At 39.0% G+C, this 24,713-nt stretch overlaps 1 protein-coding gene across 1 annotated transcript in view; it reads left to right on the top strand.

The window, feature by feature from the left end:
• The window catches only part of ADAMTSL1 (ADAMTS like 1), a 389,822-nt gene that overhangs the window by 88,726 nt on the left and 276,383 nt on the right, over positions 1-24,713 (top strand). Inside the window, exon 4 of the mRNA XM_064290455.1 lies at positions 15,765-16,001. Within this exon, the coding sequence (XP_064146525.1) occupies positions 15,765-16,001 (237 nt within the window). The remainder of the gene's footprint in view (positions 1-15,764; positions 16,002-24,713) is intronic.

Here is a 24,713-nt window from a genome sequence, read left to right as displayed (position 1 = left end):
AGAAAATCTCAAGGGAACTCTTAACTTCATCCTTCTCCCATACCCAAGATGAGTCAGGCACACTGCCTATTTTCTTTCTCTCTCTGTGGAGCTGAGTGTATTTTGTTTTGTTTTTTCCATTCTTAGTTTACTTTCTCTGAGAATTTTGCCTCGAGGTCTTGGCATCATGAGGGGATCTTAATCCCATTCCACACTTTGCAGGCCTTAGACTTTATCTCTATTCCTGGCTCTCAGAAGCTATTAAAATGGAAAGTTCCAAACCACCAGGAACCAGCAGACCCCCTTAGGTTATCCAACAACTTCCTTTCTGGATTTGTACTTTCTCATTGTTTTTGTCTCTCAGGAAACTTCCTTGCCAGCTCAGCTGTGCTTTTAACAAGTTTAGGTTTTTATTTTAAATTTGTTTTTAAAATCTAGTATTTTAAGTGCTCTGTTGTGGGAAGATTCTTCAGAGTATCTAGTCCTTATTGTTGCAAATAGAAGTCTCTTAATTCATTCTTTGACAAACCTTTATTTAGCATCCACTTTTTTTTTTTTGTGCCAGGCTTATACTAGGCCCTTAGGATATGACACAGTCATATTTCCATTGTTTTGGAGGAGACAGACAGATAAAAACAATACAGTGTGGTAAATAAGGACTGATGGTGCAGAGGGTGCTATGGCATCTCAGAAGGTGTTGCTTCACATAGGCTAAGGATAGGGAGTTGTCAGAGAAGGAGACCAAGAAAAAGTGACGCTTGCGCTTTGAAGGAGTCAACCAGATGAATGCGAGGAACCCTGGTGGTACAGTGGTTAAACGCTCGGCTGATAACCGAAAGGTCAGCAGTTGGAATCCACCAGCCATTCCTTGGAAACCCTATGGGGCAGTTCTGTTCTGTCCTATAGGGTCCATATGAAATGAAATTGACTTGATGTCGGTGGGTTTGGTTTTTGGTTTGAGTGCTTGGTAGCATGTCTCAGTGGTTTTTGAATGTATGTAGTTATCAATTAGTGAGAGTGATAAAGTGGAAAGCATTATTGGCCTTTCAAACCTTACTCTAGATTAAGTTTAATTAGTTTGCTTTCTTCTTTCCCCTTATGTAAGTGCATCCTACGGAAGGAAATGGAACTTGTATAGGAAGAGGAAAGGAAAAGTAACTATGGAGCATAGTGCTCTTCAGGATGAAGCTGGTGCTAGGAGGCTGTGCTGTGAGCTTCAAAGGACAATTGAAAGTACTGGGTTTTAGAGGTCAAAAAATATATTTTCCTAATTCTTTCTTAGTTTGTTAAAATATGTTCATGCTCCAAGATCAACAAACTGAGAAGTATGAGCACATATGAGCAAAGTTGAGTGTTGTCATCCATTAAACTTATAACCCAGTAAGTCTGGCACGTGATATTGTGTGATTAGACTCATATGTTAAGACGTTCATATAAGTCACTTTAATTAAAATTGCACTTAAACAACTAAAAGTATTTCTAGAAACAGCAAAGCAACAGGGAAGAAAAATTAGGTGAAACAAACAGTCTCAGATTGATCTGAAGACCCCTAGATCTGTATAACTTATGAATAACTCTCCCCTAAGTGGTGTTGGTAATTATAGTCATACCTTACACTTTTTGAGTGCTTACTATGTGCCAGCACTAATTTAAATGCTTTACATGTATTAACTCATTTATATCCCATTTGTCCAGGGAGCCATCATGTGACAGTATTAGCCACTTTAGGCCAAGGTGAACATTAGGCCCTAGGGAAGGATCAGGAAACCCTGGTGGTGTAGTGGTTAAGTGCTACAGCTGCTAACCAAGAGGTCGGTAGTTTGAATCTGCCAGGCACTCCTTGGAAACTCTGTGGGGGCAGCTCTGCTCTGCCCTATAGGCTTGCTGTGAGTCAGAATCGACTCGACGGCAATGGGTTTGGTTTTTTTGGTTTAGGAAAGGATCACAGAGCCCTGTTAGTACAGTGGTTAAGCACTCAGCTACTAACCAAAAGGACGGTGGTTCAAACACATCAGCTGCTCCATGGGAGAAAGATGTGGCAGTCTGCTTCTAGAAAGATTTGCAGCCTTGGAAACCTTAAGGGGCAGTTCTGCTCTGTCCTATAGGGTTGCTGTGAGTTGGAAACGATTAGATGGTAGTGGTTTTGGTTTGGTTTTAAGGGAGGGATCTACCACCTGTCTGTCAGTTTGTTGTACTGTGATGGCTTACACGTTGCTATGATCCTGGAAGCTATGCCACCATATTTCAGATACGAGCAGGGTCACCCGTGGTAGGCAGGTTTCAGCAGAGCTTCCAGACTAAGGCAAACTAGGAAGAAAGGCCAGATGATCTGCTTCCAAAAATGAACCAATGAAATCCTTATGGATAACAACAGGATATTTTCCAATATAGTACTGAAAGATAAGCCCCTCAAATTGGAAGGCAATCAGAATACACAATAGCCACAAAATGGGCACAACCATATCAGGGATCATGAAGATGGCGCAGGACCGAGCACTGTTTCCTTCTGTTAAACGTAAGGTTCCCAAGAATTAGAACCAACTTGATAGCAGCTAGCAATAGCAACAACAGGGAGGGGTAGACCTTTTTGTTTTGTTTTATACATTGACTCCTTTCACTGAGTTCTAAAACCAAGTCCAGCAGTCCAGTTTACAGGCTGCAAATCAAAAGTTGGTGAGTAAAGCATAGTGGAACAGTGACGGACTCTTCCGTTAGTGAAGAGGAAGTTTGGGATATAGAAAAAGCGGGCAGGAATATAATCAGTGACAGCACATAGGTTCTGGATTCCTAGGAAAGAAGAAATGAAAAAAAAGTAATTTAGAAAAAACTGAGAATAAGAAGAAACAATTTCTAGATCCCAGTGCTCAGCCATCATGCCTTCTAGTTATAAAGGGGAAATTTTTATTCTCTCCTACCACAAACCCAAGGTGGATCCCCTTCCTACCCAGGTCTACTGCCTGACCCCATTTGAGAAGAAGTTCTTTACACTCCTTCTTTGTTCTCCTGTGTAGCTATCAGATTTTTCTAAGATAATCCCACCTTCAAATATTTTCCTAGTGTTGCCATTTCTTATCCTCAAATTTATTAAGTGTGGGTTCTGATGTTTGGTTTGGAAAATATAGTCACCATATCCCTGAGGAACCTTTTAGAAACCTAAGGATACTTCTGCAGGATCACTTTATATAGTATTAACCATTAACTTGGGTGTTTGTGGTAGGAATTCCCATCTAGAAGTTGGAGAGGGACTAGGAAAGGAGGAGAGAGAGGATCATTAAACTCTCTCCATCATTTTGCCCCTAGCATCCTATCTCTTTCCCTTCATTCCTAAGTCTGTAAGGAAAGAGCCCACCAATCTTCATTGGGATCCTGGGGCAGTCTGAGAAGTACCTTGTTCCTGCCCTTTGGAAAGGGTGACACAGGAGAACATCCTGTCTTTTGCCAGGAGGACCTGCATTAGTGGCCAGGGTTAGAGTCTACCACCTAGAAAAGAATCCAGGTGAAAGGAGCCACCTATTCTATTGATTGGAGAATAAGTGTCTTTCTCCTTCACCTATACACCTGGAGTCTTATTCCATTAAGAAGTGCCTCCAGCTAGAAATAGAAATGTGATCCAGCAATCCCACTCCTAGGAATGTATCCTAGAGAGAAAAGAGTCATCACACAAATAGATATATGTACACCCATGTTCACTGCATCATTGTTCACAGTAGCAAGAAGATGGAAACAACCTAGATGCCCGTGAACAGATGAATGGATAAACAAACAGTGGTATATACACACAATGGAGTATTATGCAACAATAAAGAACAACGGTGAATCTGCGAAGCATTTCATAACATGGATGAATCTGGAGGACATTATGCTGAGTGCGATAAGTCAATCACAAAAGAATAAATATTGTATGAGACCACTGCTGTAAAAACTCATGAAAAGGTTTTACATACAAAAAGAAACAGTCTTTGATGGTTATAAGGAAGGCGAGGGGTGGGAATGGAAAAACACTTAGTTGGCAATAGATAAGTGGTAACTTTAGTGAGGGGTAAGACCGTACACAATACTGGGGAAGCCAGCACAACCTGTGCAAGGTCGTAGTAGCTCCATAGACATATCCAGACTCCCTGAGGGACCAAATTGCTGGGCTGAGGGCTGTGGGGACCATGGTCTTGGGGAACATCTAGCTCAATTGGCATAACATAGTTTATAAAGGAAATATTCTACATTCTACTTTGGTGAGTAGCTTCTGGGGTCTTAAAAACCTGTGAGCGGCCATCCAGGATACTCCACTGGCCTCACCCCTTCGAGAGCAAGGAAGAATGAAGAAAACTAAAGACACAACGGAAAGATTAGTCCAAAGGACTGTTGGACACATCTACCACGGCCTCCAACAGACTGAGTCCAGTAAAACTAGATGGTGTCAGGCTACCACCACTGACTGCTCTGACAGGGATCACAATAGAAGGTCCCGGACAGAGCTGGAGAAAAATGTAGAACAAAATTCTAACTCGAAAAGAAAGACCAGACTTGCTGGCCTGACAGAGACTGGAGAAACCATGAGAATATGGCCCCAGACACCCTTTCAGCTCAGTAATGAGGTCACTCCTGAAGTTTGCGCTTTAGCCAAAGATCGAACCGGCCCATGGAACAAAAGACTAAAGCGGCACACCAGCCCTAGGGCAGGGACTGGAAGGTAGGAGGGAACAGGAAAGCTGGTAGTGGGGAACCCTGGGTTGAAAAGGGAGAGTACTGAAGTGTCGTGGGGTGGTTAACCAATGTCATACAACAATGTATGTACTAACTGTTTGATGAGAAACTAGTTCTGTAAACCTTCATCTAAAGTTCAGTGAAAAAAAAAAAAGTGTCTCTAGATCCAGTATCATTCTTCAGTGAACTGACTTGGTAGTGACTCAAATAGGAGCCTGTCCTAGGCTTTGCAGGAACTAGCCCAGGCTAACCATAAATTGTGTACTATAAAAAATGCCACCAGAAGAGTGCCTAAAAGTATTTCAATTCATTCAAAGTTCCACTGCATGCCTCCAAAAAGGAACATTGATGAGATACAGTGCCAGGAAAATAGATAGCGTTGGCAGAATTCAGTGAGCGCCAAAAAGAAGTTAAGCCGGCAGGGAGCATCAGGTGGCTTGTTGCAGGCTGGGAGGAGGTGAAGAGAGAGTGTTGGGGTCTTTTCAGACTATCCAACATGGTATTTACCTTGAATGTTCCAGACAGTGTCTTTTTCAGTTTTTCTTTTAAATGACTGGTGTAAACACATGTTGCCGGAGACAACTTCAGCCTCCATGTATACACTCCTTTGTAATCCATTAAACCTGATTACCCTTTCTCATGTATAAATAGAAACTTCTAAAGAACTTGTTTTGCAGCAGACCCAAGTAGTAGTAACAGTCTAAGTATTCGTGTGCTAAAATATCTCCCTTATACTAGCCTTTCCCCTAACCCGACTTTCCCCCACAAATATTTTGGTAAAGCAGTCTGAAAACAATAAGCTGTGTAAGAGTGTGCTTATAAAACGAAATGGTATACCATGTTAAAAAAGGATTACAAATTACCATTTCAAATACAGCTAAATTTGGGGCGGGGGGAGGGGCAGAGTGGGAAGACACTTATTTTGGATTACAATAAAAAATAGCGCAAAGTCAGAAACATTGATTTAAGAAAAGATACTGATAAATTGGAGCTAATTCAAAGAAAGGGACTAAAAATAATAAAAGGCCTCAAGGAATGAATATTTTAAAAATTGAGAGAATTTAAGATTCTAACTTGACAAACTACACCCCTACAAATGCCTCTAGGGATTCAGTTTCCAAAAAGTCTACATTGTTCAAAGGAGAAAAAAAGAATAGAAGGACTGAAAGAAAAGCTACCCAAAGGAAAAAAGAACTTTTAGAACAAAATGCTTTAAATGTTTTCATTTAGATCAGCTCTCAGATGCCTGGAGACATTAAAAACTAGCCAGACAAAGCATTTGTTTTCAGATAACGAGCTATAATAAAGGAAGGAGGGTGGGGCCGATGATTTTTTATATCATAGGCTTCAGTATCTCTTTTGTCTGGACCTGAATGAGCACATTGGAACCGTTTTTGAGCTGTTTAATATGCCTGTAAGCACTGCTCGTTCAGGAGCCATGTAGTAGGACACACCCAGTGCTTGAATAAATCAGAGGAGTTCCGTAGTATTTTATGGGCTCACAAAGTTGTGAAGGTGTTATTTTATTGAGCAAGAACCTGATTCATAGTAAGGCATGAAGATGGTTAATGCTTATTTTCCGTGGGCACTCATTACCCCTTAAGTGCGGTATGTTATTTTCCAAAACTATTGAGAGTTTCAGGGGGGGCATGGGGAGGGCGGGGAAAAAAGAAAACCTATAAGATTTGTAAGCTTTTCACACCAAGAAAAAAAGCGGGGCGGGGGGGGCTTTTAAAGTGTACCTAGTATATGTGAAAATATGGTGTCCCAAGCCATTTAATCCTGCTCTGAAAAAACAATCTGTTGGCCTTTTCAAAAAGGAGGAAGAATAAGCCTATTATGGCATTTTACCTACTATGGCACTACCTTCCAAAATCGAGCCCCCATTTTCTGTTCTTTGCCCTCAAATGATGTGTCAGATTTAAATATTCTTGCAATATAATAGAATTGTCTCCATACAGACTGTCTAGACAGGGCAGAGACTGCCTGTTTAATTTCATTTTACATAGCAGCTAGCAGTCTTGCACAAATAAATGCTTTTGATGATGTTGATGTTAATATAAGCAGGTGGCCAAAAAAAATTGGGATAAAGCTTGGTACCTTAACATTAGCACTTTATGGTGCATGCATAGAACACTAAGTGTTATATGAAATTTACAAATGCCTGGCTATGTTTTGAAAAATAAATCATTTCAACAAATTTTATGTTTCTTAATATGGCCCTGTTAAATTTGTTTACATGGAGAAAGTAGGCCAGCCTGCTTACTCAATATTCTTAGTGTCTGAAATGTGTAAGTACTCTTGTGAATTTTTTTTCCAAAGAAAAAATAAGTATTTCATCAATTAGAAAACTATCAAGATTTAAATTTTCTCCAAGACTTAAGCAAGCAGAATGGGGTTCCACAATGCAAAACATATTTATTCGGTGTGTTATTCTGTGGAGAGCAGGCTAGCTGAAAGCAAATGTAGAAGCAAACAACATGTGAAGAAGGGAGATAAAGATGATGCAACCTAGAGGAGAAAAACAACCTTATCAACAGAAGACACCGGGACCAGCTAAGTCACAAACAAGGACTTATCAACACCAACCAGATGGGCTCAGAGAGCTCCAACGTGTATAAAAGAAGGGACACTAGGACTCAGCTTTACTCGGAGTCATAACCAGAGCCACCTCAGTCATATGTTGTGAACTGGGAAGCAGTAGGCTGCGACAGCTCACCTGGGGTTACTCCCAAGTCCTAGAGATATTGCCTATCTCGGTCATATGTTGAGGACTAGGAGGTTGGGAAGCAGTGGGCTGCGGCAGCTCACCCGGGCTTACTTTTGACCGTCCTCCTAGTCTAACACATGTTCTTGTTGCTCCACTATCTCAGTCATATGTTGAGGGTTGAGACTCAGTGAGCTAGGAAGCAGTGGGCTGCAGCAGCTCGCCCGGATTTACTCTTAGTTCACTCTCGACCCAATACACGTTGGTTCAACCATACCTTGAGTGCTAAGGGATAATAAGCCCTTGTGCTCAAGAGAGGTGACAGAGATCCACGAGAGATTCTCGGGGATCGAGGCTGATTTGACATCTGAGCCACCGACGACGACGTGGTCAAGAGTTGGCCTGGACCAGAAAACAACGCCCAAACACCGTCCGCATTTGCCATAAGCTTGCTTGCTTTCCCTCTCCTTTCCCCTGGTGAATTGAGATCTCTGGCATCCAGGTAGCCAAGAACCTGTGTGTGTAATAACTAATAAAGACATTGTGGAAAGACACAAATTGTTTGGAGTAGTCGTTGCGATTCCCTCCTCATGACATCTTTCTTCTGGAGCTTATGCTTTAGTGGAAGGGGACAGACAAAAAATAAGCCTAAAGAGTAAATTGTATAACATACTTGAAGATGATTAGCAAGATGGAAACAAGGAAAAGTAAAGGAAGATAAAAAGGGATCCCTAATGGGAGTGGGGATTAGAGTTTTACATAGAGTGGTCAAGGCACATGAATAAGGTGATCTCTGAGCAGACTTCATTGAGGTGAGCTAATTATCCACAGGAATTTGGGCAAAGGAAATTCCAAGCAGGGGGAGCCAATAATGCTCGTGTCTTAAAGTAAAAGTGTTCAAGCAGGAACTCCAGTATGGCTAGAGCCAAGTGAACAAAGGGGACAGTAGGAGGGGATGACCAAGAGGGATAATGGAACCCAGATCTTTGCCTCTATCTGAGATGAAAACTTTGGCTTTGAATCTGAGTAAAGTGAGGAGCCATTGCAGAGTTTTAACAAAAAGTGACATAATCCACTTTATGCTTTAATTAAGATCATTCTGGCTGCTATGTTGACAAAAGTCTCTAGGAAAGCAAGGGCAAAAAAAAAGGGAGATCAGTTAGGAAACTGTTGCAGTAATGCAGACAAGAGATGATGGTGGCTTGGAGAAGGCTGTGGTCAGATTCTGCATATTGAACCAACACTTCTGATGGATTGGATGTGGGAGTCAAGGATGACTCCAAGGCCATGGTCCTCAAAGTGTGGTCATCAAATCATCAATATCACTTCACCTGGGAACTTGTTAGAAATGCAAATTCTTGGACCCTACCCCAGGTCTACAGAATCTGAATCTCTGGAGGGTGCAGCACTAGCAGGCTTGTAGTTTAATGAGCCCTCAGGTGATTTAGATGCACGCTCAGGTATGAGGACCAGTGCTCTAAGGTTTTTGACATGAAATGGGTCAAGTTGCCATTGACTAGGATAGGGTCTCTATGAGTTGGAATCGACTCAACAGCAACGAGTTTGGTTTTTTCTGTTTGTTAAAATAGGAAAGGCTGCAGGGAGAGCAGATTTGGTGGGAGTAAGAATAGAAGTCCAGGTTTGGACATGATGAGTTTATGATATCTGTAATGTATCCATGGATATTTACTTTGTGTCGTTTCATCTTAACTTCACATAAAAGCAAAAAGCAAAGTAATAAAGACCAAAATACATAAAAGAGGCAGCCTGTCATCCACTTAAGTGTTCTGATTTGAGAGCTTTAGGTGATAAATTTTCCAGAGCCTCCACCCACTTACTGCAAACAAAACTTTTAGGGTAATCTTTTTAGGTTTTATCATCAGTAAATTTTTGATTCCTCATATATGGGGGGTAAAACTTGGATCTGATAAGATTTTCTAAAATCATCAAGGAGATGATAAATTTGAATGTATGTTTTTATCCTAAAGTGTGATTCAGAATTCATTGAAGGGTAGAGTAGACACCTTACTAAGCAATTCTAAATTTGTTTTCTTGAATAGTAACTTTTATGGAGGGCAGCAAAGTGGAAGGGAGGATGAGATTTAAGTGAGCAGTTCCAAGAGAGGGAAAAGCCATCGGGGGAATAGATTTCTTCAGATACTAGGTACATAAGTGGTCACCTGAACGTAATCCGTAGTGCTCTTGCGCTACTATCAGGTATTAACATTGACTCTAAATCAAACAATAGAATCAGACTATGGAGACCCTGGTGGCATAGTGGTTAAGAGCTACGGCCACTAATCAAAAGGTCGGCAGTTCAAATCCACCAGGCACTCTTTGGAAACCCTGTGGGGCAGTTCTACTCTGTCCTTTAGTGTCGCTATAAGTCAGAATTGACTCGACGGTAATGGGTAGTGATAGCTAGTATAGCACGCGTTATAATAAGTCTAATGAAGCAGCAAAATTAACAGACTAGGCCAACTGCTGCACATTAAGAGCAGACATAAAACAGAGGGATATCCTTTACAAGGAAAATGTCATCTTTAAAGAGAAAAAATTAAGAAAAAGTAACGGGACTCCCAATCCTGAATCTGTATTCAGTATATCTTTTCAAAACCATATTAGAGGCCTTTCACATGCTGCCTCCTTAGCCACTGAGATATCATCTTTTACATTTCACCCAGTGAGTAAACCCCGGGAAGCCTGACCCTCTTTTGTCCCACAGTGTAACCTGATCTACCTGTCATCATCAGGGGACATCTGGGATCCATCTTATCTTTCCTACTGGCTAGTTGATTAACCAGAAAATGTTTTGAATTGGCTTCATATATGACAGCACTCCATGGACTTTATGAATTATAACGGGAGCAGATAAAAGGCCAGATTTTATTTTTGTGCTCTGACACACTTAAGATTGAGTGCTTAAAGATTAGAAGGAAAATTATTATAGTATGTAAAATGGCTAAAAACAGTAATTCATGGGATCATCTGACTATTTTAAGTAAAACATATTTTCACTGACACAGAGCTATCAATCCACAGGCATGTTACACTTTATTATATGACAGAAGTCGGGGGAAAGCATTAGATTGATTTTTCTTGCTCCATTTCTACTTAATGGTATTCCTGGCGATGTATTGAAACCCTAAGGAGCATTGGTGGCCCAGTGGTTAAACCACTCGGCTGATAACCAAAAAGTTGGAGGTTCGAACCCACCAGCTGCTCCACGGGAGAAATATGTGGCAGCTCTCCTCTGTCCTATAGGGTCTCTATGAGTTGGAATCAACTCAACACCAGTGGGTTTATTGAAAGGCCAGAAGTAAGGCCTTTATTCCAGTGCACCATTTTTATACCATGTCATTTGCAGGATCTTGATGGGGGATAGGATGTGTTTCATCTAAATAGCTACTACACTTTTTAGTAATTTTAATTTTCTTCATCATTACTTCTCTTCAGCCAAGTTTAGTGCATAAATATATTAGTAACTCCTTTTTTTTAATTTTTAATATTCTGATTGAAGGTGTATTATTCCTACCACTAAGGTTTTATGGGAAACCCTGACAGTGTAGTGGTTGAGTGCTACAGTTGCTAACCAAAAGGCTGGCAGTTCAAATCCACCAGGGCACTCTTTGGAAACTCTGTGAGTTCTACTCTGTCCTTTAGGGTTGTGATGAGTAGGAATCAACTCGAGGACAACGGGTTTGGTTTTTGTTTTTCTTTGGTTAAGGTTTTATGAGAGCAGAAGTCCTGTACTATGTATTCAGTATATTCTACATTCAGTATGTTGTTGTTGTGTTAGGTGCTCTTGAATTGATTTTTTTTTTTTTTTTTTTTACAGCAACCCCATGTGACAGAGTAGAACTGCCCCATAGGGTTTCTAGGCTGTAATCTTTATGGGAGCAGATTGCCAGATCTTTCTCCTGAGGAGCCGCTGGGTGGGTTTGCACTGCCAACCTTTCAGTTAGCAGCCAAGTGCTTAACCAGGGTTTCTTATATTCAGTATACACTAAGGAAAACCACTTCTAATTGCCAGAGCTGCTGACTTATGGTATCATAAAAATCTCTCCAGAGCTGATACTTCAAAGACAATCAGTATTTTTCAAAGCCATTAGGGCATGCATTTCTAAATCTAAATTTTCAAAGGATCAGGAAGTGTAGTTGTTACATGAACCAAATTACGATTAAAAACTAAAAATTTTGCACATGGTAAATCTCTATATAAATGAGAGTCATTCTGCTGTTACAATACTTGTGGGACAAAAAGTGACAATGACTTTGCTTGGGTTTTCACTCCTGCAGCTGGATGATTGCAGATTTATCAGGCGTTCAGTGAATGTCTTGAAGTATGTTTGAGATGTTTTGGGTTCAACAAAAAAATCTTTTGCCAAATCCCCCTTTCCTTAATTTTTAAACATGTATATTTCAAGGGAAATTTGATTCATATGTTTCTGATTCATTTACACTTAAATCATCAAAATGTTATTTTGTAAGAGCTATTTGATGTCCAGGAATCTTTCTGAACCTGTTTTATAAGTCCTCTTAAGTCCTTGTTCTTAAAACAGGAAGTTGCATTTTGCCAAGTATAAATAAACTCAAACAAAAAGGTTCAAGTTCAATTTCCAACTCTGAACTCCAGGTTTTAAGTGCATTCTCAGTTTGGCAAAATAGCTTTCCCATCCTTAGGAAACTATGGGCAGAAGGACAGACAGTAGTGATAAGTGAGTAAAGGTATTCACCAGCATCGTTAGTCTCAGAATTATTACTCCTGTTGTGAAAGTTCATAAAACCTGTAACAAGTGTTCGAAGCCATTGGATGCAGGTGAGCTGCATGTTGATTCTCGATGATGTCTTTAAATCTATGTACTGTTTTTGTCACACTGAAGAAAAACCAAATGTATAAACATTTTTTCATTTTTTTTTTTTTTTTGACTAGTTGTACCTTTGACTATCTTTGAGTCTTAATTATTTTAGGAGAGGTGAGATGAATCAACATTTATTAAACAAAGGGGACTCGTAAGAGACTCTGAGAGGTTTATGTCTGTACAAAGATGACGTAACATCATCAGTTACAAGATGTATTGACACCCTTTTTTAGAATTGAATAAATGCAGAACGTTTTCTCTGGTTCCCACCAAGAAGTCTCTTAATTATATCTTGTCCGTATTACTTTAATGCAGAGGTGGTTCACCTTGACCCTGGTATTCCTTTCTAGCTGGTTTACCTTTATTTACAGAAAAAGGAAGCAAAGGTTTGGGACTATTTTAAACAGTTACCTCAATGCTCTGCTTTACTGAGTCCATTTCTACTTTTCTTCTGTATTACAGAGCAGGCAAGTGACTCCTGGAATGGCAGGTGTTAGGTAAATGAAAACCTTTCATTTAAATGTTATTAAACTCTTACTTCAACTGTGGAAGATCCCATGCGATGACCAGCAGGGATACCTGTTGATCATATAAAGCTGGTATTATTAAACTTGCAAAGCACTTTGACAGAGTCTCAGGAGAGGCTCAAACAGGGAAATTTGGGGAAGGGTACATATAGGGTTTGGTGGAATGAGGTTAGTCATTGGGTTGTTTTAGGGTAGAAATTAGTGAGGTCTAGGCAGAGATTGGTAGAATTTGCAAATTAAGCAAGTTTGCTAGTCTTGTCTTTGGGAAACAACCCATAAAGAGTAAATATTAAATCAATTCATTTATGCCCTTACCTTGGAGCATATGACCTGAAAGGAGCTGGTGTGGAGACATTTGAGCTTAGCTTGTGTGGCCTGTCATGGTTTGATATACTCGACAAACATAAAGAGCTATGCTATGAGTTTTGTAATTCATAGCATAGTTTTGTAGGTTGCAATTTGTGTTTCTCACAACACGCTGGTAAATATCCAGTATAACTAGAACTCTCGTAATGCTCTGTGGTCCTTATCCTGCTTTATTCTGCTTTGTAATAGTTATAACTGCTAAACAACTGATACATTATTTATTTTTTGTCTCTTGACTCTACTTACCTGAGAAAAAGCACTATGAGAGCAGGGATTTTGTTCATTGCTCTTTCTCCTGACACATCATAATTCTGGTTGTTAGGTACCATGGAGTTGGCTCCCACTCACAGAGACCTCTTTCTTGTATCACAGAACAAAACATTGCCCGGTCCTGTGCCAGCCTCCCAATCATTGCTATGTTGTAGCCCATTGTTGCTCCCAATCGTTGCTATATTTTAGCATGTTGTTGCAGCCACTGTGTGACTCCATCTCAATTGAGAGTTTTTTTTTTTTTTTTACTTCATCCATGTTAAACTCTACTCTGAGGAGGCAGCTCTTCCCATCATATTTTGAGTGCCCTTCAACCAGAGGGGCTCATCTTCCAGCACTATGTTGGACGGTGTTCTTTTGTGATCCATAGGGTTTTCACTGGCTGATTTTCAGACGTAGATCACCAGGCATTTCTTCCTAGTCTGGCTTACTCTGGAAGCTCTGCAGAAACCTTTCCTCTATATGTGACCCTGCTAGTATTTGAGATACTGATGGCATAGCTTTCAGCCTCACAGCAACCCCACATTAAGACAAACTGACAGATGGTGGATACATTGTAACACCCAATAAATATTTGAATAATGGATTAATTTATTGAGGCTTAATAAGTCTCGGGTCACTGTGCTTGATTCTTTTTAAAATGATGTGTAGAACACAGATAGTCCCACCCTCAAGTAACTAAGCATTTTAAGAACGTATGTGTAAGCATTTAAGAATTATGTGTGTGTGTACACACACATTTCTACATCTTTAGAATATTTTAAGTTGTATTCTAGCGTTTAAAAAATTGATAATAAATTTTAATTATACCTTTCAGACAACATTTAAAAATCAGTTAAGCCATATTGAGTACGTAAATTATTTTCCTTTAGCACTATGTTTCATTCAGTCTGAGAATATATAGAATGCTAAGAGTAAAATGTCTTTGAGAATTTATGATGTATTTTGAGTGATTTTATGTTCGTCCTAAATAAATATTTAATGCCCTGTGCTCCAGCTTGCCGAGAAACAATTTATGCTCACCCAAATATTAGAGCCTTATATGATACTTAATAGTTTCCAAAAAAAAAAAGTCCACTCGAGTTTTGAAAAAGAGTCAAGAATTCCATTTTCTAAAATAAGGAGTAATGTTGTCCTCAGCATGCTGTTCAAATATAAAGAAATGTTCAGGAAAAGAAAGCTGGTCTAAGAAAACTCTCAAAATGATATGTAATAACCAGGAACTGGTAAAGGCCACATGCAAACCCCTTATTTAAAACCAAAAATTATAATAAATGCCTTTCCACAGCTGGATATTCTACAATCTTCCATAATAAACACTAATTTGAAGACAAGCAGAATAAAATAAACCTATCAAGAAGCTTTTTCCTAGGGGTAGGTAATGTTGGCTTTTTAAAGTTAACTCTTATTTGCTTTCACTGAGGTTTATCATTCATTAGTCATAGTTCTACATTTAAAATTGTCCTTTATTAAATATACATTTAAAGCTTTCTTGTTCTCTGCTGGTCTCTGCCAATATGATCTGAAATTCAAGTTAAGAATATCTCCACATTTCTCTACGTCTTTCTCTTCCGTGGTCTCACTAAGTAATTACAGTGACAGTTACCATTTATTAAGTGTCTTCCTTGTACCATTATTTGGCCAATATCAGCTCATGAAATTCTTACAACAACTTGAGAGCTCAATATTATTGTTGCCTCTGTTCTAAGCATCATGCATCCATGCACCTGTCTGAGGAGAAGTCCATGCCCTTTCCACTCTGCCATGCTACCTGAAGCCAAAGCAATTTAGATGTGAATGATGTTTCTCTTTCTCATTCCCCATTTTTAATTCTAGATGCTTCACTTATACGTTTTAGGGAAAAAAAAAAAAAAAGACTCAGACAAGCAACCAAAAGAATCTTGTGTTAATTTCATTCAAGCTTTTTGCTACTAATTGCTCAAATAAAGAATTGTCATAGCTCTCAAAATCACAATTGCAAGGGACAGAGAGGCTTTCACCTAACCCCCTGGCTTTACTAGGTTCTATTTAAGTTACAGGAAAATTAAATTCATATTATAACCTGGAGAAGTCTGTGGACCACTCAACATCTTTCAGAAAACATATTTCCACATGAATTTCCTCAACTAATATGAATCAGAAGATATATTTCAACATAATTGTCTTCTCAAATCCCTACATTTTGAGAACCAAACAATCATATAATCTCTCAGATGATATAGGATGGTCCATCTGTAGTAACCTGGATACTTGCTTTGTTTTCTTAAGACCTTGGCAGGTCACACAGCTGCCCCAGTTTTTTGTGGGCTGCCTTCTTAACCTGTGTCTGTCCCTCTCCCCTTTCTCCCACAGGACTGCCCACCAGAAGCAGGGGATTTCCGAGCTCAGCAATGCTCAGCTCACAATGACGTCAAGCACCATGGCCAGTTTTATGAATGGCTTCCTGTGTCCAATGATCCTGACAACCCATGTTCACTCAAGTGCCAGGCCAAAGGAACAGCCTTGGTTGTTGAGCTAGCGCCTAAAGTTCTAGACGGCACTCGGTGCTACACAGAGTCCTTGGACATGTGCATCAGTGGTTTATGCCAAGTAAGTGCTGACTTCTTATCCTTCTATTTGTTTTAGTGCCTTGGTGTAAATAGCTTCCAGTAAGTCTCTATCACTCAAACCAAAAAAAACCAAACCCACTGCCGTCGAGTCGATTCCGACTCATAGCAACCCTATAGGACAGAGTAGAACTGCACCATAGAGTTTCCAAGGAGCACCTGGCAGATTTGAACTGCCCACCTCTTGGTTAGCAGCCGTAGCACTTAACCACTACGCCACCGGGGTTTCCCACTCTTCTTGGAGTTTATAAATAATTGGTGACAAATTTGAAAATTGACGTTTAATTTCCATGAAAAGAAAAAGTTTCATTTTGTGTTAAGGAAAAGTTGACTAGAGTTTGTTTTATTTTTCTTTCGTTGAGTGTCACTTGAATATGGCAAAATAAAAACTCTTGAATATTATGTGTTACTTTTGTACTAAACTCTGAAATCACATAGCTTGGTTGTCCCTGATTTTATTTATTTATTTATTGGAGGCATTAGGATAACCAACCCAGTTTTTAAAGCAAGCAGTTGCTGTATTTTCTCTTGTGCAGTGTCACTGCCATCGAGTCGATTTCAACTCACAGCGACCCTGTAGGACATAGCAGAACTGCTCCGAAGGGTTTCCAAGGCCATAATCTTTACGGAAGCAGACTGCCATGTCTTTTTCCCACATAGTGGCTGGTGGGTTCAAACTGCCCATCTTTGGGTTAGCAGCTGAGCTCTTAACCACTGCACCACCAGGGCTGCTTTTGTGTGCTATACTTAATTTTTTTGTGTGCTATACTTTTCTATTTTATAAAGTAGCCATTTTGAGAATCCTTGCCTCTCCTAAAAAAACATTGGTTGAAATGTTTATCTTTTCAGAATGTCTAATATCACAACTAGCATTATAATAAACATAAAAAATGTCCCAGTAATCTGTTGCAAATTTCCTATGTTTATTTAAAACTTAAATGTACATTCAGCAAGGCTTTATGAGTATGAAAGTAAGGCAGACAACCAAACCTCCAAGAACTCTTAATCACGAGACAGGAAACACTATGGCATGTCCATGTAGGAAGCTGGAGATGATGTATACGTGTCTAAGTCCCCCTTTACATACAGGGTGTATATGACTTTCAGATGTCAATTTGAATATAGAATCTTAAAATTATGAAGTTGACCTCAGAGGTTAGGTAATCAGCATCCCAGAAAGCAATATATTTAGACAAGATTATTTGTGATGTTTGGTGTTTACTTCCTCCTCTAAGACTCTGAGTAGCGTTAAAACAGAATTATAGACTTGGCAAAGCTTTGGGATTAATAGAGAATTGTAAAGCAAACAGATGTAGAAAAAGGACTGTGTTATACCCAAAACCCGTTGCCGTCGAGTCAATTCCAACTCATAGCGACCCTATAGGACAGGGTAGAACTGCCCCGTAGAGTTTCCAAGGAACACCTGGTGGATTTGAACTGCTGACCTTTTGGTTAGCAGCTGCAGCATTTAACCACTACGCCACCAGGGTTTCCGGACTGTGTTATAAAAAAAAAGTGTTATAGGGAGAGGTAAATAAAAGACTAGTAATTCCTTACATGCATGTACACTGTTAGAGTAAAGCATGGCAGATTCTCATTTTCTACACGAAAAAAACCAAGGATCAGAGAAGTTGCATGATTTTCTGAAAGCTATATTGTTGGTTATGGCAGAAATGGAACTAAATTCCAGGCCTCCTGATAGCTAGTCTAAAATTGTTTCTACTACACTACCCAGCTGAAAGAACCAAAATAAACAAGACAGGTCAGCAAATTAGGTTTCGTTTGTTCCAGTTGCATGTGAGTTCAACGTGGCATGTTTTTTTTCCTAGGCTAATCCTGCCAGCTGGCCTCGTGTGCCTTGGCAACTGAAAGGAAACCCTATCTCAGCAGCTAAGGAATAAATTTTTTATGCAGTAAATACGGGGTGATAGTGATGGACTTCTGGCTACAAGTATAAACACGCCTTCTTAATTTGGATTCTTATGAGTCTGACTTGTTAGATTTGAGGACAAGTGTAAATTATAAAATATTGAAAAAGAATGTAACTTATACATAGAAATCATGACCAGTTATTATTCTTCATTTATTTGCCGTACTATTGTAAGAGGCAATAGTATGGTAAAGGAGATGGAAGGACACAGATTCTTTATGCACTAGCAGGTAGTTTCATTTGGCTAAAGAGCAGAGCACCCCCTAACCCAGGTACACAGTAAAAAGAGAGAGACTGGGACAAAATCATGGAGGCTTGAATGGCAGAGAGAAGCATGGTAAACAGTGGGTGGCCAAGAAAGAGTTTTAGTGGAGAAAAGTCATGCTCAGAGCTCTGCTTTAGAAAGATTATTATAGTTGCAGTTATAAGAAGCTCAAGGCAGAAGGGACCAGAGGCAGGGAGACCAATTTATAAGGAGTCTCTTGGAATAGCTGAGGTGAGGCCAAGCCTAAGCCTAGGCCAGGTTACTCACAGCAGGAACAGAAAAGAAACTCAACCTAAAACTAGAAAGGATTTTTCATTTTGATTTTAGCTAGGGCAGAGGGTTGTTTTTAACTGCTGTTGAGTTGGCCCCTGACTCATGGAGACCCTAGGCCTTTGTGATCCATAGGATTTTCATTGGCTGATTTTCAGATATGGATTGCCAGGCCATTCTTCCTCATCATTCTTAGTCTGGACACTCCTCTGAAACCTGTTCAGCATCATAGCAACCTGAAAGCCCTCACTGACAAGTGGGTGGTGACTGAATATGAGATGTGTTGGCCAGGAATAGAACCTGGGTCTTTCACAGGGAAGGCAGAAATTCTACTAGTGGGCTCAGGGGATGAAAAACTGCAACTTAATATGACTGGGTAGGCGGTGTAATCTTGGATCCTCACTACCATTACCATTATAGCCCATATTTTCCTGATTAAAACCTACTTGAGATTTTATAAAGGGAGTGGAAAGACGAAAGATAGCAAGATAATAGAGGAATACAGACAGAAAGAATACTTAAGGGCAGATGTACTTTTTCAGAAGAAGAGTGAAATTAATTACACACATAAAAAAGTTGGAGCATCTGCTACTATCTCAAAGGAGTTTAAATATATAAATTCCAGTCTGCATAGAAAAAAATTCCTTTATTTAGATTGTATCTGTATATTGGTGATTAATATTTCAGTCTTTGGTGAGAAACAGTAAGATAAAGCTATATTTTCCTGTCTCTCTAAACACTACCAGGAATTGTATTGCTAACCCAAAGGTGCAGTTTTTATAAACAGCTTCTTCTAGTTTCCTGAAAAATTTCTCTCCCCATCCTATTTTCCCTTCCCTTCCATTTCTTTTGCATTTGTTGTGAATTCTTAGCTCTTTCTCAGCTTTATATTTTTGTCCTATTACAATTTTTTTGAAAGCCACTTCGAATATTTTTTAGGCTAGGCAGATATAAATTATAAAAATGTAAAGAAGCAAATATTTGGATTTGGACAGAGCCTTGCCTAGATAGAAAATGACAGCATAGCTATCGAGATGGTGTTATTCAGAAGCACTTTTTTTTTTTTTTTTAACTATACCTGTTTATTAATTAACAGCTACTTCCACAAAACTTTGCAGGCCTTTAACTCTTTTTTTATTGTTGTTCTTGAGAATATACATAGCAAAACATACACCAACTCATTAGTTTCTACATGTACAATTTAGTGGCATTAATTACATTTTTTCGAGTTCTGCAACCATTCTCACCTTCCTTTTCTGAGGTGTTCCTCCCTTATTAACATAAATTCCCTGCCGCCTAAGTTTCCTATCTAATCTTTCGAGTCAGTGTTGTCAATTTGATCCCATATAGATAGTCCGTAAAATATCATACCTCTCAAGGCAGACCTTTTTTTCACTAGTTAAGTTAAACTGTTGTTTGGTTTTAGGATGACTTCGGAGTACTTTTGGTTTAAGCTGGCCTTTAACTCTTAAATAGAACCCTGAAGTCTTTTAGATCCAGAAAACACCTTAGCAGTTAGCAGATGAAATCCTTTCATAGAGGAGGAAACTGAGACCTGAAGTGATTGTCCCAAGGTTATAAATGAGGGGGCGAGTTACCTGTATTTATTGTGGATTTGCTTCAAGAAGTTTCAAGAAAATTCTAGAATCCTCACTGTATATAATATTACCTCATTTTTAGTAGTATTAGAGCTTCATATTAAGCAATGTATTCACTCTTGTAGAAATAAGCAGAAAAAACTCCCCTTTTTTTTGACTCTTTACTGTATCTAGGCACTTCCATATTTTTCTTCTAATATGCACAACAACTCTGCGTGTTAAGCATTATTATTATCATTTTACATGAAGAAACTGAGGCTCAGGTAGATTATATGACTTGCTCAGGGACACTCAGTTCTGTCTGACTCCAGAGCTCCTGTTCTTTCCGGTGAGGCCAGGGCGACAGAGGCACGTGCCATTTGGTACGGAGTAGTGGTCCCCAAACTTGGCTGCACACCAAGATCACCTGGAAGCTCTTAAAAGATACAACCCCTAGGCCCCATCCCTAAGAATTCAGATTTATTAGCTCTGTGTGTTTAAAGTACTCCCCTTAGGATGTTGTCTGACCAGATTCATGAACCACTGACAGAATAGAAAGTAGGCAGAACTTAAAGTCAGAAGACATGGATTAGAATCCTGACTCTTCTTTAATGACCTGTGTGATCTTGGCCAAGTTATTTAACCTTCTTAAGTTCTATTTTTCAATCAGTGGAAGTTGGAATTGAGTCACAAACTATAGAACATCTAGTGAGGTAACGCATGTGAAAGTGCTATGGGAATATAGTGGACTCTGAAATTTTTGAGTTGAAAAATAAAGTAGTGGTTCCCAGTAATGGGATTTCATAACCTTGTAACATTTCAAAAAAGTTTAGAGAACAAGTAACCAATTTTTTATTCTGCTAAGTAAGGACATTATTTAAAAAAAAAAAAAAAAAAAGGCAAAGAGCCCTTTTACAATCTACTTTCACCATCATTATTTCATAATTGAAATTTTAGTAACAAAGTAGTAAGATCTAATTTCCGAATGAAGGACAGTCCTTTAAATTGTGTATGTTTTGCCTAATGACAAAATTACTGCCATATACTTGATTTTCTCTTTTTTCTCCAGAGCACAGAAATTGTCACTGATAGTCGTTCACAGACCAGCATTTGGAAGGCATTGCTTTTGAGATCATCTAGTCCATCCCAGGGAAATACTGCTGCACTAGGTTATATGATTTTCCCAAGATCTTACAAAGAGTTAATGGCAGACCAGAGGTCAGAGTGTCAGTGTTCATCAGCATTGTTTTAACCATGCTCCCTACATTACTTTCTTCAGCTTATTCCATCGGCCAAGAGTTTGTCCAGCTTTAACTCTGTCATTTATATTATGAAAGCAATAGGTTTAGTGAATTTACCTTTTGAAGCTACAGTCTCCTCTTTCCCTCCCTTCTACAATCTGATAATTTTCCCCAGGGGGTCATTGTCTTGTCTCTCCCTGCCTTGTATCTCTGGCTGAGAAATACTGTGATTTGTATTTGCTTTCTCTCATTCTGGACTAGATGAAGTTGGTGATAAGAAAGAAGTAGGGAGGCAATTTGTCCTCTTCTGAGTAGTTAAGAGCAAAGGCTCTGGAGCCAGACTGCCTGGGTTTGAACCCAAGCTCCATTATTCATTGAAGCATGACTTTGAGCAAGTTCCTAAGCCTCAACTTCCTCATCTGCAAAATAAGGTTAATAACTGTAATTACTTGGTAGGATTGCAGTGAGGATTAAGTAATCAAATACATTTAAAGTGCTTATTCTGACTTTGATTAATAGTATTCTTAGTAGTAACATCCCGGTTACTTCTTGACTTTGTCCTTTTTCTCCTATGGTCTTGTTGAATGCATGATTTGGTGTAGTTGTACATACAAAAGGGGATACTGACTTTCCAATGAATGAACAGACCTTCTGTCAATTTCCTAGTGCAATCATTGCTAATAGCTCCATGTTGTACCGTTATCAACTGCTGATCCAGGGCAGTGAATTATATCCTGTACAGAGTTAATGAGCCATCATAAGTAGGATCAGCTCTATTAGTACCACTGTTACTCGTTTATTTTCATTATCCAAAATCCCCATTTGTATTTGTTGTAAAGCACAAAGCCAGTTTGTTTTAAGTATAAAAAACAGTAACATTAATTTACAGACAGAACATAACACTGCTGTTAAAAATAATTTTGAGATTATTTTGAAATAAAATGGAGAAGCGTTTTACTTTTCTTTCATTTGAAGTATCTGTAATAATTAATAGATACTATGTATGTATATCCAAAGAAAAAGTACAATTATAAACCAGCCCTTTTATAACAAATCCGCATATTTATAATACCTCTTATTGGTATTGCACAAAATAATGCATTTTGAAAAGCAAAAGAAAAATTCCTTTTAAGTAATTCCTTATATTATAGTGTTTTTTAATGAATAATATAATAAAAAAATAAGCAAGAGAAGGTCATGGTGTTTTGAAGTATCTACTTTACTCTGGCAGCATTAAAATGAACCATACTTCTAACAAAGACGTTCCTTTCATTTTTAATAATTCCTGTGGTGAGTAGTTTGAAACGAATTGAACGGAATGATTATTTCTCCATCTCTGTCTGTGACCTAAGTCACTAGTATCAAATGTCCACCAGTTATTCCAAAGGTGGTGATGTCAGGAGCAAAGAGTTGGCCGTTTTTTCTTGTGCGTTTTGTAGTCTTAATTCCACGTGGAAGCATGGTTTTGCTTAAAATATTTAATCCATAGTCTCTCTTTTTTTTCCCTTCACATGATATTAAAAAAAAAAAAATAGCAAAGATAAAATGAATTACCTTCCTGCTTACTAGTTGACCATGTGCAAATTACTTCATTTCTGAACCTTGTTTCTTTGTTCTCTCAACAATCTATTGTATCTTGGGTACTGAGGATATAAAGTTGAACGTGATCTCTTCCATCAGAGATAATTCCTCTGTAGATTTTTATGAAAATTCAACCATTTGATTTTTATTTATTCATTTAACAAATATTTACTCAGGAATTGGAAACCCTGGTGGCGTGGTGGTTAAGAGCTATGGCTGCTAACTAAAAGGTCGGCAGTTCGAATCCATCAGGTGCTCCTTGGAAACCCTCTGGGGCAGTTCTACTGTGTCCTATAGGGTCACTATGAGTCAGAATAGACTCAACAGCAATGGGTTTTTTGGGTTTTTTCCTCAGGAATTAGCAGTGTGTGCTGGATCCTGGAATTACAAGGATGCGCAAGAAAAAAATACTGTCCCTGCCCTTCCAGAATTCATACTCTGAGGGGAGATACTGCAGGTATACAGAAAAGTATACCATAGTCACTCTAATGTATTCTCCCTCACTGCAAATAGGGTGCTCTTTCTAAAATACAGATTTGACTTCATTACTGTAGCATACATTCCTGTTTATTTGCATATACTGTGTGTGTGGTGTGCATGCATTTGTCATTTTCCCATAGGGTGTGGGAGCCATAGTTGGAGAAGTTGAGGCTGTGGTGAATAGGAGGGGTACTTAATCAAAACAGGGGGCATCAAGGAATGCTTGGAAGAAGAGACGGTTGGAAAGACCTAACTAGTCTTAGAACTGAAGGAGCAGAGTGAAGAGATAGAAGGCTAAAGAGGTGGTCAGGGCCTCTGCCATGAAGGGAAGCGTAAACCAGTTTAAGAAGTTTGAGCTTTTGTATATGGAGAGTTAAAAGGGTGCTGTTCAAATTATTCAAGCAGATGAATGAGGTGAGATGTGTATTTTAAGAAGAGTAGTCTATATGCAGTGAGGGCAGTGGTTGTAAGGGGGAAAATAGGCAATGGGATGAAGAGAAGAGGAGAAGATTGAGAACAAATCAGAAGATAGAATCCCGTGGACTTGGTGATTGATAGGATGTGGTTTGAGAGAAAAAACGAGAGCTGAAAATGATGGCCAGGTTTCAATTTTGAGGACGCTATGCTGCTGCCATTCCCTAGGATGCAGAATACAGAGGAAGGGTAGGGTACTGGTTTGGTGCAGTGGTGGGGAATGGGAAGATAATGTATAGCACAGTATCTGCCATATGGTATTCACTCAGTGAATTTCTTCCTGTCTCTGAACTCTGTCTTCTTAATTGAAAGGTTTGTTTCCTTCTTTCCATCAAATTTCAATAGTCACTGGTCTGTTTATGCATGATTAACAATTTACTGGGTTAACATTTCTTATGACCACGTACCAGTTAGATAACAAATCAACATAAATGTCTCTTTTAGGAGAAATAGAAGTCAAATTCATATGTAGTGTTTTAAAGTTCGTTGAAATATCCTATTTGAATAATTAAGGGACATAACAAGTAACATTCTGCAGGGACTCATTCATCCCAAAGTGTTCCCTTCCTACCACCCCACTTGGGTCCTTTGTTCATTCAGGTACCATCTCTACTTACGGAGAGAGTTCCTTTGCTATAGGAGGATTTTTGCCCCCATCTTGATATTCAGCTTGTGAGATGGGAGAGATTCTATAGCTTCCGTGGAAAAAACCTTTTTTGAAAGTTATACCCATTTAATTTTTCCTCTGAAATTAAGTACAGCCTGGGAAGAAAAATATCACTTATTTTGTTTTCCCAAAGAGATTCAGTGAAATAGATGAAAGTAGAGGGTATCTTAGTTATCTAGTGCTGCTATAACAGAAATACCACAAGTGGAT

Source organism: Loxodonta africana, chromosome 9 (genome assembly GCF_030014295.1).
Source record: "Loxodonta africana isolate mLoxAfr1 chromosome 9, mLoxAfr1.hap2, whole genome shotgun sequence".
Classification (NCBI taxonomy): domain Eukaryota; kingdom Metazoa; phylum Chordata; class Mammalia; order Proboscidea; family Elephantidae; genus Loxodonta; species Loxodonta africana.
The sequence above is the reverse complement of the archived record's forward strand: the minus strand, read 5'-3'. Positions and strand labels throughout refer to the sequence as shown.